We start from the raw sequence: 11746 nt of genomic DNA, 5'->3' as shown, positions 1-11746 counted from the left end.
TACATATTTTTCCCAAAATTCAGGTCCTGGAAATTGGGGATGGGGGTGTTATGATCAAGGAAATACAGTAACAGCAGTGCTTGCCACTTAAGTTTCTGCCGGGGGAAAGCACAAGTAAAGGGGCACTTAAGCACGCTGCTGCTGGCTCTGGGCACTTTCCTTCCCCTACCCACTTCCCACATGTAAGGCTTTGAAGGAAGGATCTTTATTTCATTCTGCCTTTCAAAAATAAAATGGGTTTTATTCAGGGGTGTGTTGTACATGAGGAAAAGACAGCATTCCCAAAGTTCTAATACCTTCAAACAGACTAATTATGGAAGAAGGCAGTATCATAACGCAAATAGTATCAGAGTAGCCCCTAAAAATCATAAGTTAGCAATATATTACCTGGCCAAAACACATTTCTATATATGTTTGATATCAATTATGATCTTTAACAGTAGGGCCTGGTTACTAAAAATAGAATTAATGAGCCAAGTTTCTCAAATAATAGTGTCTCCTGATGAGCCCAATTTTTATGTGGTTATCATTTTTGTAGTAGTACAGTAAGTTTAACTTTGCATGAATAAATTTCACCTGTCCTCCATTTTGATTATGTAACAAAGTTTTTTTTATAATAAAACTTTAACACAGAAGCAAACCTAGGAGTATTTTTAAAGAATTACCAAGATAGATACTTTTTTAAAGATGTTTTTGCTGAATGGGGTGATAATGTTCAACTGCATGGGATTGAAGATATTTTTGCAGGTCAGGGCCCAGAGTTCTTACTGCCTATCTATGTTTTTGTTTGAGGAATATATTACAATCAATTATTTATGTTACAGTAGCACCTAAAGATGTCTCCAATTGTGCCAGGCACTGAACAAACCAATCCAAAGAATTTGTAATCTTCTCAGTGCTATGGACTATGTAACCACAGAATCATAGAAAATTAGGGTTAGAGGGGATCTTGGGAGGTCATCTAGGCCAAATCCGTGTTCAAAGCAGGACTGTCCCCAACTAAATCATCCCAGCCAAGGCTTTTCTAGCAGGGTCTTAATCTCCAAGGATGGGAATTTCACAACCTCTCTGGGTAACCTGTTCCAGTGTATTACTACTCTCCTAGTAAGAAAGTTTTTCTTAATACCTAAACCTAAACTTCACTTGCTGCAACTTGAGACCATTGCTCCTTGTTCTGCTACCATCAAGTGGCTATTTTTTCCTGTATGTATCAACATAGTATTGGGTCACTTACATCCACCAACCCTAAAACTAGTTGCAATTTCTGTCATGTTGGAACGATGTTGTAGCCATGATGGTCCAAGATGTATGCAAAAGGCAAGAATTTTTGTGAGTGATATCTTCTTTTGAACCAACTGCATTGTTGGGATAGACTTTTGAATACAATGCCTACGTGAAGGATACATTGCATTTGAAAGCTTGTCTAAGTTTATCCCAACCATGCAGTTCATCCAGTAAAAGCTGTCACCCACGCAAAGCCTTGCCTCCTGAAGTTTCTAGAACCTATGATGATCTGCCTCCAAATTTTAATAATGGGTGATTCTGCGAATGAGTTCTGATTAAATGTTTTGAGTATTTCAAGGGTATTCTGTCAACAGACAAAATGCAGACATTTCTAGAGATCTGTAGAGTTCACAAAAGGAAAACCAGTGTTTTCTTCAAATGCAGAGACTGGTACCAATTCAGATACTGGTTTTCTAATGTTGGTGCATACATAGTTTCACGAGTCCACAGCATGACAACATCCATTTTTCTTCATGATGCGAGCCTGCGCATCGCCTGTTTGCAGTGATGTTGAAACAGTGAGGGTGGAAGAAAGAGGGGAAAAGAGGTACATGATTAGTTCTGAATACACAACATCTCTTACAACATTTTTGCACATGTACTGCTCTATAAGCAGATTCAGTCAGCCAGGACTGAGCTGCTAGGAAATATTCTTAAAAGGGCTGCAGTCTGAAGCAGTCTCTGGCTGATAGCTTTATCACAGATTTTGAGCAGGATTCTCTCCTACACCCAGGAAAAACTGGCCATGACAGGGCAGGAGCAGAAACCACCAAATACATTGCCAGTCTAGAATAAGACAGTTTCTTATTCAGTCCCTGAGGTAACCTTAACACCTTGGGAGGTAATTATGTTTCTTAGAACCAGTTTGCGCTTGGAGGCGGACTGAACAGCATTTGTTAGTTGAAAGCAGCAAGCTTTTACAGAGCAGACGCAGGCATACTGCCTCAAGAGTGCTGAAGTGGAGATGCATGCTTACACATGGTACTGGCTGTACTTTCCAAAAAAAATAAAAGGTACTAACTTTTTCCACTAGCATTGTTCTTCAGGTACACAGAGACACACTAACTGTTCTCTTGCCTCACTTCTTGGCATGCATCTCAGCCATGCTTTTCCTGAAAGGGCCAGCCAGCTTCCAAGTTTTATGCAGCCCACAAAGCTGTGATATTTTGAGGGTGAGGAGTTGGGAATGCAAGTCAACTGGCTCAGCATATTTCATCTGCATGACTTTTTATGCTACTTTATTAAGACAAAAACAACGTAAATAATAGCTGCATGCTATATGCATTGGCATACCTCCTCCTGAACATCAAGTTCATCTTCAGGTCGGCTTGTTTCCGTGAACTCTATTGGTTCTTTAGATTCTTGCATGAGTGAAATCTTAACAAAGAAAAGTAAATATTGTTAGCTAAATGAACACTCTGGTAGTGCAGGTAAAGCTTGAAATGTTTGAATGTTACTGCCTCATCCTGTAAGAACTTTTTGCTTTCTTAGATAGCGTACTCTGAGTGTGTTGCCTCAGGAGTGAAAAATGGTTCTGCACTTATGCAAACTCAATATAAACTATGGTTTTAATCATAAAAAAATCTTGAACTTTTTGTGCCTCCTGACAGCATCTTGCCTTGTTTCTCAGAGGCATACATTATATGGAGCCAGGCTGGGATGTGCTGTATATCAAGCCAGCCCAACATGCCACATCCAGTACATGCCCCAGACTAGCCCTGTGTGCTGCTTGCAGCATATGTGCCAAGTCCAGCCCCATGTGCTGCATGGGGTATGCGCTAGCCTGCAGCACTGGGTAAGTTTAATACCCCAGCTCTAAATAATTTCAGAAGTGCTGTGGACATTCAGGTTTAAGCACCTTGGGCATGTCCACACATGCAAGCATGTGCGCTTGCAGCAGCTCAAACAAAAGCAGTGAAAATTTGAGCCAGGGCTTTTTTGCTTCAGCACTCATGCTCGGACTTGCACTTTGTTGTAGAGCAAATTGTGCCACTTGGAGCAAAATAACCCTGCCTGGCTCCTCACGGATCTGCAGCCAGGGAGAGCTAGAGCCCGGGGTCAGCACCTGTGCTGTCCCCATCAGCATAAAAAGCTGCCCTATCCTGGCCCCAGCAGTACAAAAACCTACCCTAGCCAGTAGCTCAGGGTTACTTGACCTCAGGAGCTCCTGGGGCCCAGGCAATTGGTATCTAGGGACACTAGCCCCTTGTGTCAGCTAGACTGCTGAAGCAGCATCCCAAATTCACTTTTTAAAATACCCCAAAATCCACGTTCTTCCTCAATTAGAACAAAAGAGAGAGAGAAAGGGGGACTGATCAGATGGGCAATGTTTTATTGCTATATTTACAAGGTTAAAGAAATGTGGAAGCCTGCCAGTGTCTCTAAATAAAATAAATCCTAAATATCTGTATGTTTTAATGTTTGCTTTGGGTTTCCTTATCACATGGTGGGTGTGTGATGGGGGGGATGGGGGGTTTCCAGGAGAGGGTGGGAAGGGGGATGGGGTGGATGTGGAGGGATGTGAGTCACTGTGTGGGTAGGTGTGGGGGGACTGTGGATGTGGGGGCTACTTAGGAGGGGTGGGTCCCCTGCATGAACGCCGCATGCCCCCAGCGGCTGGTGGGGCACAGTGGTGCTGATGGCAGTGGGAGCATGGTGGCAGTGTTAAGCAGGGAGCTCCTGCAGATGCCGCTGTCACTGGCGGCAGCAGGGGGAGGGTGGCGAGCAGTGAGCACCCATATACACCACCAGCAGCGACAGCAGTGGCCAACAGCAGTCACTGACTGACCACAGACACCACTGGCGGCAGCAGGGGTGGGGTGGCGGCAAGCAGCAACCGCCTACAGGTACTGGTGACAGTGTCAGTGGCGCTTTAAGGGGGTGCACCGCTATGCTCAGGGGGTACACATGTATCCCCTATGCATCACCAATGCCCCCACAGGGCGGAGCCCCACTTTCCCCCACAGCACATGGACTACCCTTCCTGCAGGGTCCCAGGGCACCACCCCCAGGGGCTACAGCTCCCCATCCCCCACTGGTCTCCAGTCCCCTGCTCATTTCCCTGCTCTTCTCCAGCCTCTGGAGGCTGGAGATGAGCAGGAGACTGGAGAGAATAGGAGAATGAACAGGAGGCTCGTTCCCCCCACCCCCATTGGTTCCCCCAGCTCCCCATTCATTCCTCCTGCCCCCTGCTTGCTCTCAGGCCCCCCACACTCATAGCAGTAGCAGGGAACAAGCAGGAGGCTGGAGAAAGCAGGGGAAGTCTCCAGCTTATCTCCAGGGGCTTGTCTCTAGGCCCCTGCTCCATCCCCTACTTGTCTCCAGGGCTGTCTCCAGCCTTCTGCTCTGTCCCGAGGCTGGAGACATTCCCCTGCTGTCCCCTGCTCTCCCGAGGCTGGAGACAAGCAGGGGAAGGAGCAAGAGGTTGGAGACAGCAGAGGAATGTCTCTGGGGCTGTCTCCAGCCTCCTGCTGATTCTCTGGTACTGCTGGTGAGCATGGGGGCTGGGACAGCCAGCAGGGAGCTAAGGGAACAAACAAACGGGGGGGGGGGGCAGGGGAACTAACCGAGAGTGGGGGGAATGAACAGGAAGTTGGGAAGGTCCCCTGCTCCAGCTCCTCAACCCCCTGCTTGCCAGCATGGGCAGGCAGTGTGTTTCAGGACCGGGGAAAGGGCCAATCACTGTGCCCTGAGGCAACCGGAGACTCAGCCTCCAGAGACACTCTAGTAGTGTGCCTCCGGTTGCCTCAGGGCACAGTCCAAGACTGTGCCCTGACTCGATTTCCCCCCCGTCCCCCGGGTTTGTTTGAACCTTGGATATCCAGGGGTCTAATTTTGCTCCCCTGCTGCAAATTTGCAGCAAGGGGAAGATTTTTTTGTTCCTGCATGTGCCTCTTGCAGCATCTCAAAAGGGGTTTGAGATGCTGCAAAGGGTCCCTGTGGGCTCATCTGGACGTGCCCCTTCTGTTTTCTAAACCAATTCTGCATCTGTTTCCTAAGTGTGTATCACTTTAACAGAAACAGCGAGAACTTCTTGCAACTAGTGGCAGCCATTAATCCTCCTGGATCATGGTATATGCATGAGGGCCACCCAGACCTTCATTGCACAGGCCTGGGTAGGAATTTTTTTGGAGGAGTGGAGGTTTTGCAACTAGTAGAAACATCATAAAATATGTGATTTATGATCCTCACCTTTTCAAAAATAGGATCCTGGATGTCTTTATACATAATTTGACTCTTTATGTGGAGCACAGCATCATGGACTGTCAGGAAAAATATGTCTTTTCTGATGTTATCGTCAAAGAAGGCACATTGTTCCAGCTTTGTTACAATGCTGTCTAAATAAACAAATTGTGAAACAGACTCAGACTATTTATGGGAAATATCAAACCAGAGGTTAACAAATATCAAAATGCACAGCCCCGGGCATTTAAACATAACTGCTATGCAGATAACTGGAGCTTGTTACAATGGAAGTAGTAGAGAAAAAATTAAGATATTTTGTTTTCTTATCTCTCCCCCCCACCCCATACTTCTTTGTAAGCCTGCCAAGCCAGATAGTCTTCAATTGATTTGCTTTTCCTTTTTGTTTACTAAAATCATACTTCCAGAGACAATCTACGGATCTACTATCAACTTTATTTTATCCCGCACATTGTACAAATTAGTCATAAAGATAAATTTATGCATTTACCTTGATGTGATGCAAAGTACACTCTCACATCAATTCTTTCAAACTCTTTAACTATCTGCAAGTGAAAACGTTTTTTATAATAAATAATATTTCTCAAGTGTATTTTAAACTGTATATGTATTCCCAAAAGTTAAATCACATTTTTCATTTTACTTTGTCTACACCCTCCAAAATCATGTTACATTTATTTGTAGAAACAGAGAAATTGCCATACTTGATCAGATGCAAGTGTACTGTCCTGTCTTTGACAATGGCCAAAGATTGATTATTATAGGTAGCATTGCCTGACACCTTTCCTTATTAGATCACCTTTCATGTTGCTTTAAACTGTGTTAAGTTTTAATAGTAGGGCTTCTTTCCTTTCTTTCTGGAAAATTTCAGTCAAAATAGTTCAGTAACTTCTGACAATAAGACTAGAAAAGAATACCTTGATTTTTCAATGTTAGAAAAATCTGGTGACCTTGTTTTGAACAGCGATGTCTAATTTGACAGGTGTGTACATGCCTTGTCAAAAGTATGCTTTATGCCATTTCTGTGTAAATGGACCCAAACTGGCCAAATTATAAGCCTCTGAAATACTGTAATATGTGTACACTCACAATCAAAAGACTTCTTTGGGTTTAACAATTCACATCTCCAAAAATTCGACATACCTTGAGCACAGGTCCTCGAGCCGACTGGACCACACGTGCTATCCCCAGAGATCAAGTGAGCATGTTCCATTCCATAGCATCTGTGGGGAACTAGACTGCCTATCACCCATTTCCACAGAGTAATCGATCATGTCTTTTTAGCTAAGGCAACAGAAACAAATCTGGGCTTTCCGTATAATGGCTGCAGGTGATTGCTCTGATCCTGGATGAGTCACACGCTCAAATTGAGCAGAGTCGGTCCTACCTGTGTTCTCTGTGACAGTCTCACTGCTGGATCATAGGCAGCTCATAGAAGGAAGATATCTGATTCTAAGACAAGGAGATGGAAGGGAGGAACTTGGACTGGCTTTGGATGAAAAGGTGGAAGAGTAGAGATTGGGACCAGGCAGGCAAGGAGTATCGGACTCGGACAAAGAGTGAAGGGAATAAAAAACACAGCACTGGATGAAGGGTATAGGATAGGTAGTATGTAGCCAGTCCATGGCCACGGGGTGGCTGTGATCCCCCTGGTGTCCATGCAGCCCCTCTCTGGCTCTGGCTCAGCTGCAGACCTTCCCTTTGATCACTCACCCACCATGCTTTGCTTTTATTGGAGGTTATATAAGCAAGGCTGCCTAAGGGCTCTGAGTGAGCCTGATCCTGTGCTGATCACCACTGGGCCCCTCCTTCGTCCCCTCAGTTACCATCCTGTGCCCTCAGGCTAGTAGGATGGTTTGTCTGCACCTTTGATGGGCACCTGCCACCTTCAGGGCTCATTGCATGGCTCTGTACCTCCCCTATACCACACCCCAAGCCTCACAAGTGTTCTCTCTCTCTGATGTTGTTTATTTAAACACTCAGCCCCACTTGGATCTTCAGACGCTCCTGGTCCCACACGCCACCCTGTCTCTGGGCTCCCGGACCCCTGGTCCTACATGCTGCCCCTCATTTGGACTCAAGGACCCGCTGTGGGTTCAAAATAAAGGCCACCTGCCTGTAAAACCCTAACTTCCTCTGCCTGGAGACTTGCTGCTGCTCCCAGGCCTATAAGGTTGTTTATATCAACATCAGTCCCTTCAACACTCTGTGGCTGCCAGGGAAAGACTGCCTGACCACCTCAAGCTCTGAACTTGCATAACTCCAGCCTGAGCCCTCTTTTGGTCAGGTGAGTCTCTCATTAGACCCCTGTGCCACCTGCAAGCAAGCTGCTAGCTCCCTAAACAAGCACACCCCCCAGTGCCCTGCTACATAGTATCAAACCTGTGTGGGAACAAGCATGGTCCCCACGATTCCCAAATCTCACTTTTCCTGCTCTTATAAAAATCCCTGGCGAAGTGTATAAGCTCTTCTCCTCTAGTGTCAGTCCCCATAGGGAGTGACAACCCACTATTGCTATTAGCAGTAGCATGACCAGGGGTGGGTGAAAGAGGCAACAGACCTGGGCACCAACTTAGAAGAGGCATCAGAATCATTCCCCAGTGCCACAGAATTGGCATCCTGGAAACAAAAGCAGACCCATAGTGTTGCTCTTGCAGCAGCAGCACCACCACCACCTGCTGGTGCACAGATGTCCTGCTGCTGCTTTAAGAACAAGAGCCAGGGCAGGCAGAGAAGTGGCAGCAGCACAAGCTGGGGACTGTTTTGGAAGTTCCTGGCATGGATAAGACTCCTGCACTATCACCGCCCTCCTGCAGGGTTTGCCGAAGGTGCAAACCCTGCTTGTTACATTTCTGCCTTTTAGTGACTCCTTTAGATTAAAGTAGCAGAACCTGGTGAGTTGGATCTAAAGGTTGCTACCCTGCTGATGAACTGCATAGGTATTTATGCAATGGAATTTTCCTTTTTTACAAGCTTCTCTTTGAAAAGCCAAGGAAAATTACTCCCACAAGCTACACTGAAAGATATTAAAAATTGCAAAATAAACCATTCAAAAGTCAGAAAATGCCACCATTACACATGCCTGTAAAACCTTTATTTGTCCTTTGTGTGTATGAGACAATATTTAATTTCATGATCACACATAATCTCCATCCAGCCCTTGCCTCAACCAGTGCATTGGATGGACCTATTATACAGGAAAGGAAACCACTCTGTGTAGCACCCCTGTCTCATGTGTTGCAGAAGTTAGGACTGCAGGGAAAGAAGCAATTACCTCATACTGCAGGCAACTGAAGTTTGCCCTGAAGAACTGGACTTTGTCTCTGCCATAGATGTAATACTAAGCAAGTCACTTAAACAAGATTTTCAAGTTCACCAACTGTGTGTTCTTCATTTTCTGGGTATATAGTTTGATTCTCTGGAGTCTGAACTGCAGATGTGCTAAGCTATCACACCTATAGCTGAAGGCTTTGAAAGATGTACTATAAAGTATACCACAACTAAAGCACTCTGACAAAAGCAGGTCCTAGGGGTCTCAAACAGGGCATTGCAAACTGAAGGAAGTTTTCAGCTTTCTCTCTGCCTCATTTCCCCCTTGATAGAATGGGGATAACATCACCTTTCACCTTACACTAGTACTGTTAATTACTTTTTAGCAAACACTAAAATATCACAGTGAAGCTCATGGGAAAATTAATCATTCTATTTTTACATCATGGGTTCAATAGTGCGGAGGAAATAAGGCATGGGGACCACATATTGATTAATATGAGCAAAACAGAACACTGAATAACTATTTGTTAAGTGAGAACCATCCATCCTATAGAAAAACAGTATAATGTCATTAAAAACTGTATCATAATGCATCTGTAGGGGGACACTAAATTAACATTGCATAGACATTTCCTAATTTTAGTAATTAACTTTGCAAACTTAGTGTTCTTTTAATATAGATTTGCTGTTTGCTCCTAACATATAAATAAGCCAACACCCAAACTGTTATTACATAAATAATAAATATGATGCATTACTAATCACAAATGTTTTGGAAACTCAAAGTTAATTTCAACCAATCTAATTTACAGGGTAATGGCTAGGTTCATTTTATGGAGTAATAAAAAAAAAGAAGGGCCTTACTGTTCTTATGGACCTCACAGCTACAACATCCAAGAATGACACTGCTCCAAAATCAAAAATTAAACTGTGGATGGGCACTTTGGGAACGTTCACTTTGACTGGGAGCTCTGAATTCCAGTCCACTTGGATCTCTATTTCTCTAGTTGGAATTTCGAGATCTTCGGACTCTTCTGGATCTTCATCAGGCTCAAAAGCTTCATTTGCAACACCAGAGTCACTGATGATACCATTCTAATGAGAACATTCAATACATTACTTAATCATGAAGAAAGATTTGGGGACTTCCCCATCACATCTTATGCTTAAGCAATAAATAAAAGGAATCCATATTTCACATCCTGTACCAAGTCATCCTGCACCAAGTGACTTAAATGAAAACAAAACTGAGCCAATGAACTTCTTCCTCCAGAGTCTACATTTTCTTTCTCTTTCTACAAGGAAGTGGCTGCATATGGGAAAATGACTATCCAAAGACGTCTAACAATAATTGATAGTAGCCAATTTATCCTCGAGAGCCTTAGCCTGGAGGTGTTTTTGAAGTAGGTTTACTACACTTGATGCAATGATGATAAACTGAGGGGCAAGTGTTATGTCACCACTTATCTGAACATTTAATCACCTGAACTAGAAGAAAAACAAAATATAATACATAGTATAATTAGGGCCAGGGCTGACAAAAATTGACACCCATTTTCAGCTGTCAAATGTAGGGACTTTAACCGACTTTCTAGATAATCCCTGGGACTAGACAGCTCTAGTCTTCAGATAAGAAAGCCCACATCGAGATACTTGCAGAAATATTCATCTGTGTAAATTTTGCATGCACAGGAAAATCTTGTCCCCTTCCAACTAGGTATTGACAACCCTGTGCTAAGGCCTGTACAAATTGTGAAATGTACTGTAATTATACAATAGTTGATGGGATGTTTCATTATATCAGGTGCAAGCATGACAATCTTTCAGGAAACCAAGCTTTAAGCAGAAAGAGTCAGACTATGTAAATTATCGTGTTGGCAGGATGAAATATGGTAAGCCATAGATATGCTAATGTAAAAGAAAAGGTGGGTGAACAATAGCAAGGAGGTTATGCCAAACTGGGGCTCCAGAAGGTCTAGAAGCAAACCCAATATGAATAAGCAAAGAGAAAAAGAAGGAGATTGTGGAACAGTAAGGCATGTATGGAAGTTTCCTACTAGATCTGATCAGTTTGTAGAACTCAGCAAAGATGGTCTAATAAGAAAGCTAAAGGGATAAAACTGAGCAAGAGATGTTCTTTGCTAGCGTGAGTTGGATGTGCTGGAGCCGGTCAGTATGGGACAGATGGAATCTCCCGCGCTAGCCCATTTTAAAATATTTTGATCAAACAGTAATTACTGTGTGGGCGCAGTCATTAATTGTAACATTAGTGTAACATCATTATCTAATATATATAGTTGGTATTTTGTTAGTTTAGAAGGTTTGTTTAAAGTGACTGCAAAACTGCTACTGGCCTTTAGATTTAATAAAGGAATTTTAGCTAAATTATTGTCACTGGCATTTCTCTCCCCTCCTGGGCACACCTGGGGCTAAAACACTGACAAGGTTACTCCAACCCTAAGGCTGGAGTAGCAGTCATAGAAGAAGTCTACTGTTGCTAGTATCCTGCAGTGAAATAATTTATTTTCTTTAGTCCCTGAGGAACACTCCACCATATGGTTCACCAGGCTGTGGTCAAGGGTTGGAGATAGCATCAATTTTGACATCCCTGTTTTGGATTCAGTTGTCCTGTTCAGATACCCATGTTTGAAAGTTGCTTAGCAATGATGCACCAACACTTTGCTACACAGTTGGGCACCTCAGGACTTCTTATCTATAGCTGGTAAAATAATCTTCTGCCACAGGTTCTTTCCTGGATCAGTGCTCCACATAAAACAGTCCCACCAGGGGAGACGCCTTGTTGGACCTGGTGCTGGCCACGGGTGAGGGGACTGCAGGTGCTCGACCACCTGGGTGACAGCAATCATCGCCTGCTGGAATTCACCATCCAGCGCAAGGTGGCAAAGGCCTGCAGCAAGGCAGCAGCCCTGGACTTCAGAAGGGCGGACTTCAATGAGCTAAGGAGAACAGTCGGGGAGGCACTGAG

The 11746-nt window shown here is 44.1% G+C and overlaps 1 protein-coding gene across 1 annotated transcript in view; it reads right to left on the bottom strand.

The window, feature by feature from the left end:
- Window positions 1-220: 220 nt before the first annotated feature.
- The window catches only part of SLC26A4 (solute carrier family 26 member 4), a 43922-nt gene continuing 32396 nt past the window's right edge, over window positions 221-11746 (bottom strand). Inside the window, exons 16-20 of the mRNA XM_090042033.1 lie at window positions 9625-9855; window positions 5978-6032; window positions 5476-5621; window positions 2578-2661; window positions 221-1779 (exon numbers count right to left, since the gene is read on the bottom strand). Coding sequence (XP_089898159.1) covers window positions 1756-1779; window positions 2578-2661; window positions 5476-5621; window positions 5978-6032; window positions 9625-9855 — 540 coding nt within the window. The 3' untranslated portion in view covers window positions 221-1755. The remainder of the gene's footprint in view (window positions 1780-2577; window positions 2662-5475; window positions 5622-5977; window positions 6033-9624; window positions 9856-11746) is intronic.

The sequence above is a fragment of the Crocodylus siamensis genome, chromosome 4 (assembly GCF_052110815.1).
Source record: "Crocodylus siamensis isolate JL-2025a chromosome 4, ASM5211081v1, whole genome shotgun sequence".
In the NCBI taxonomy this organism is placed as follows: domain Eukaryota; kingdom Metazoa; phylum Chordata; order Crocodylia; family Crocodylidae; genus Crocodylus; species Crocodylus siamensis.
This window is presented reverse-complemented; position numbering and strand designations above follow the sequence as displayed.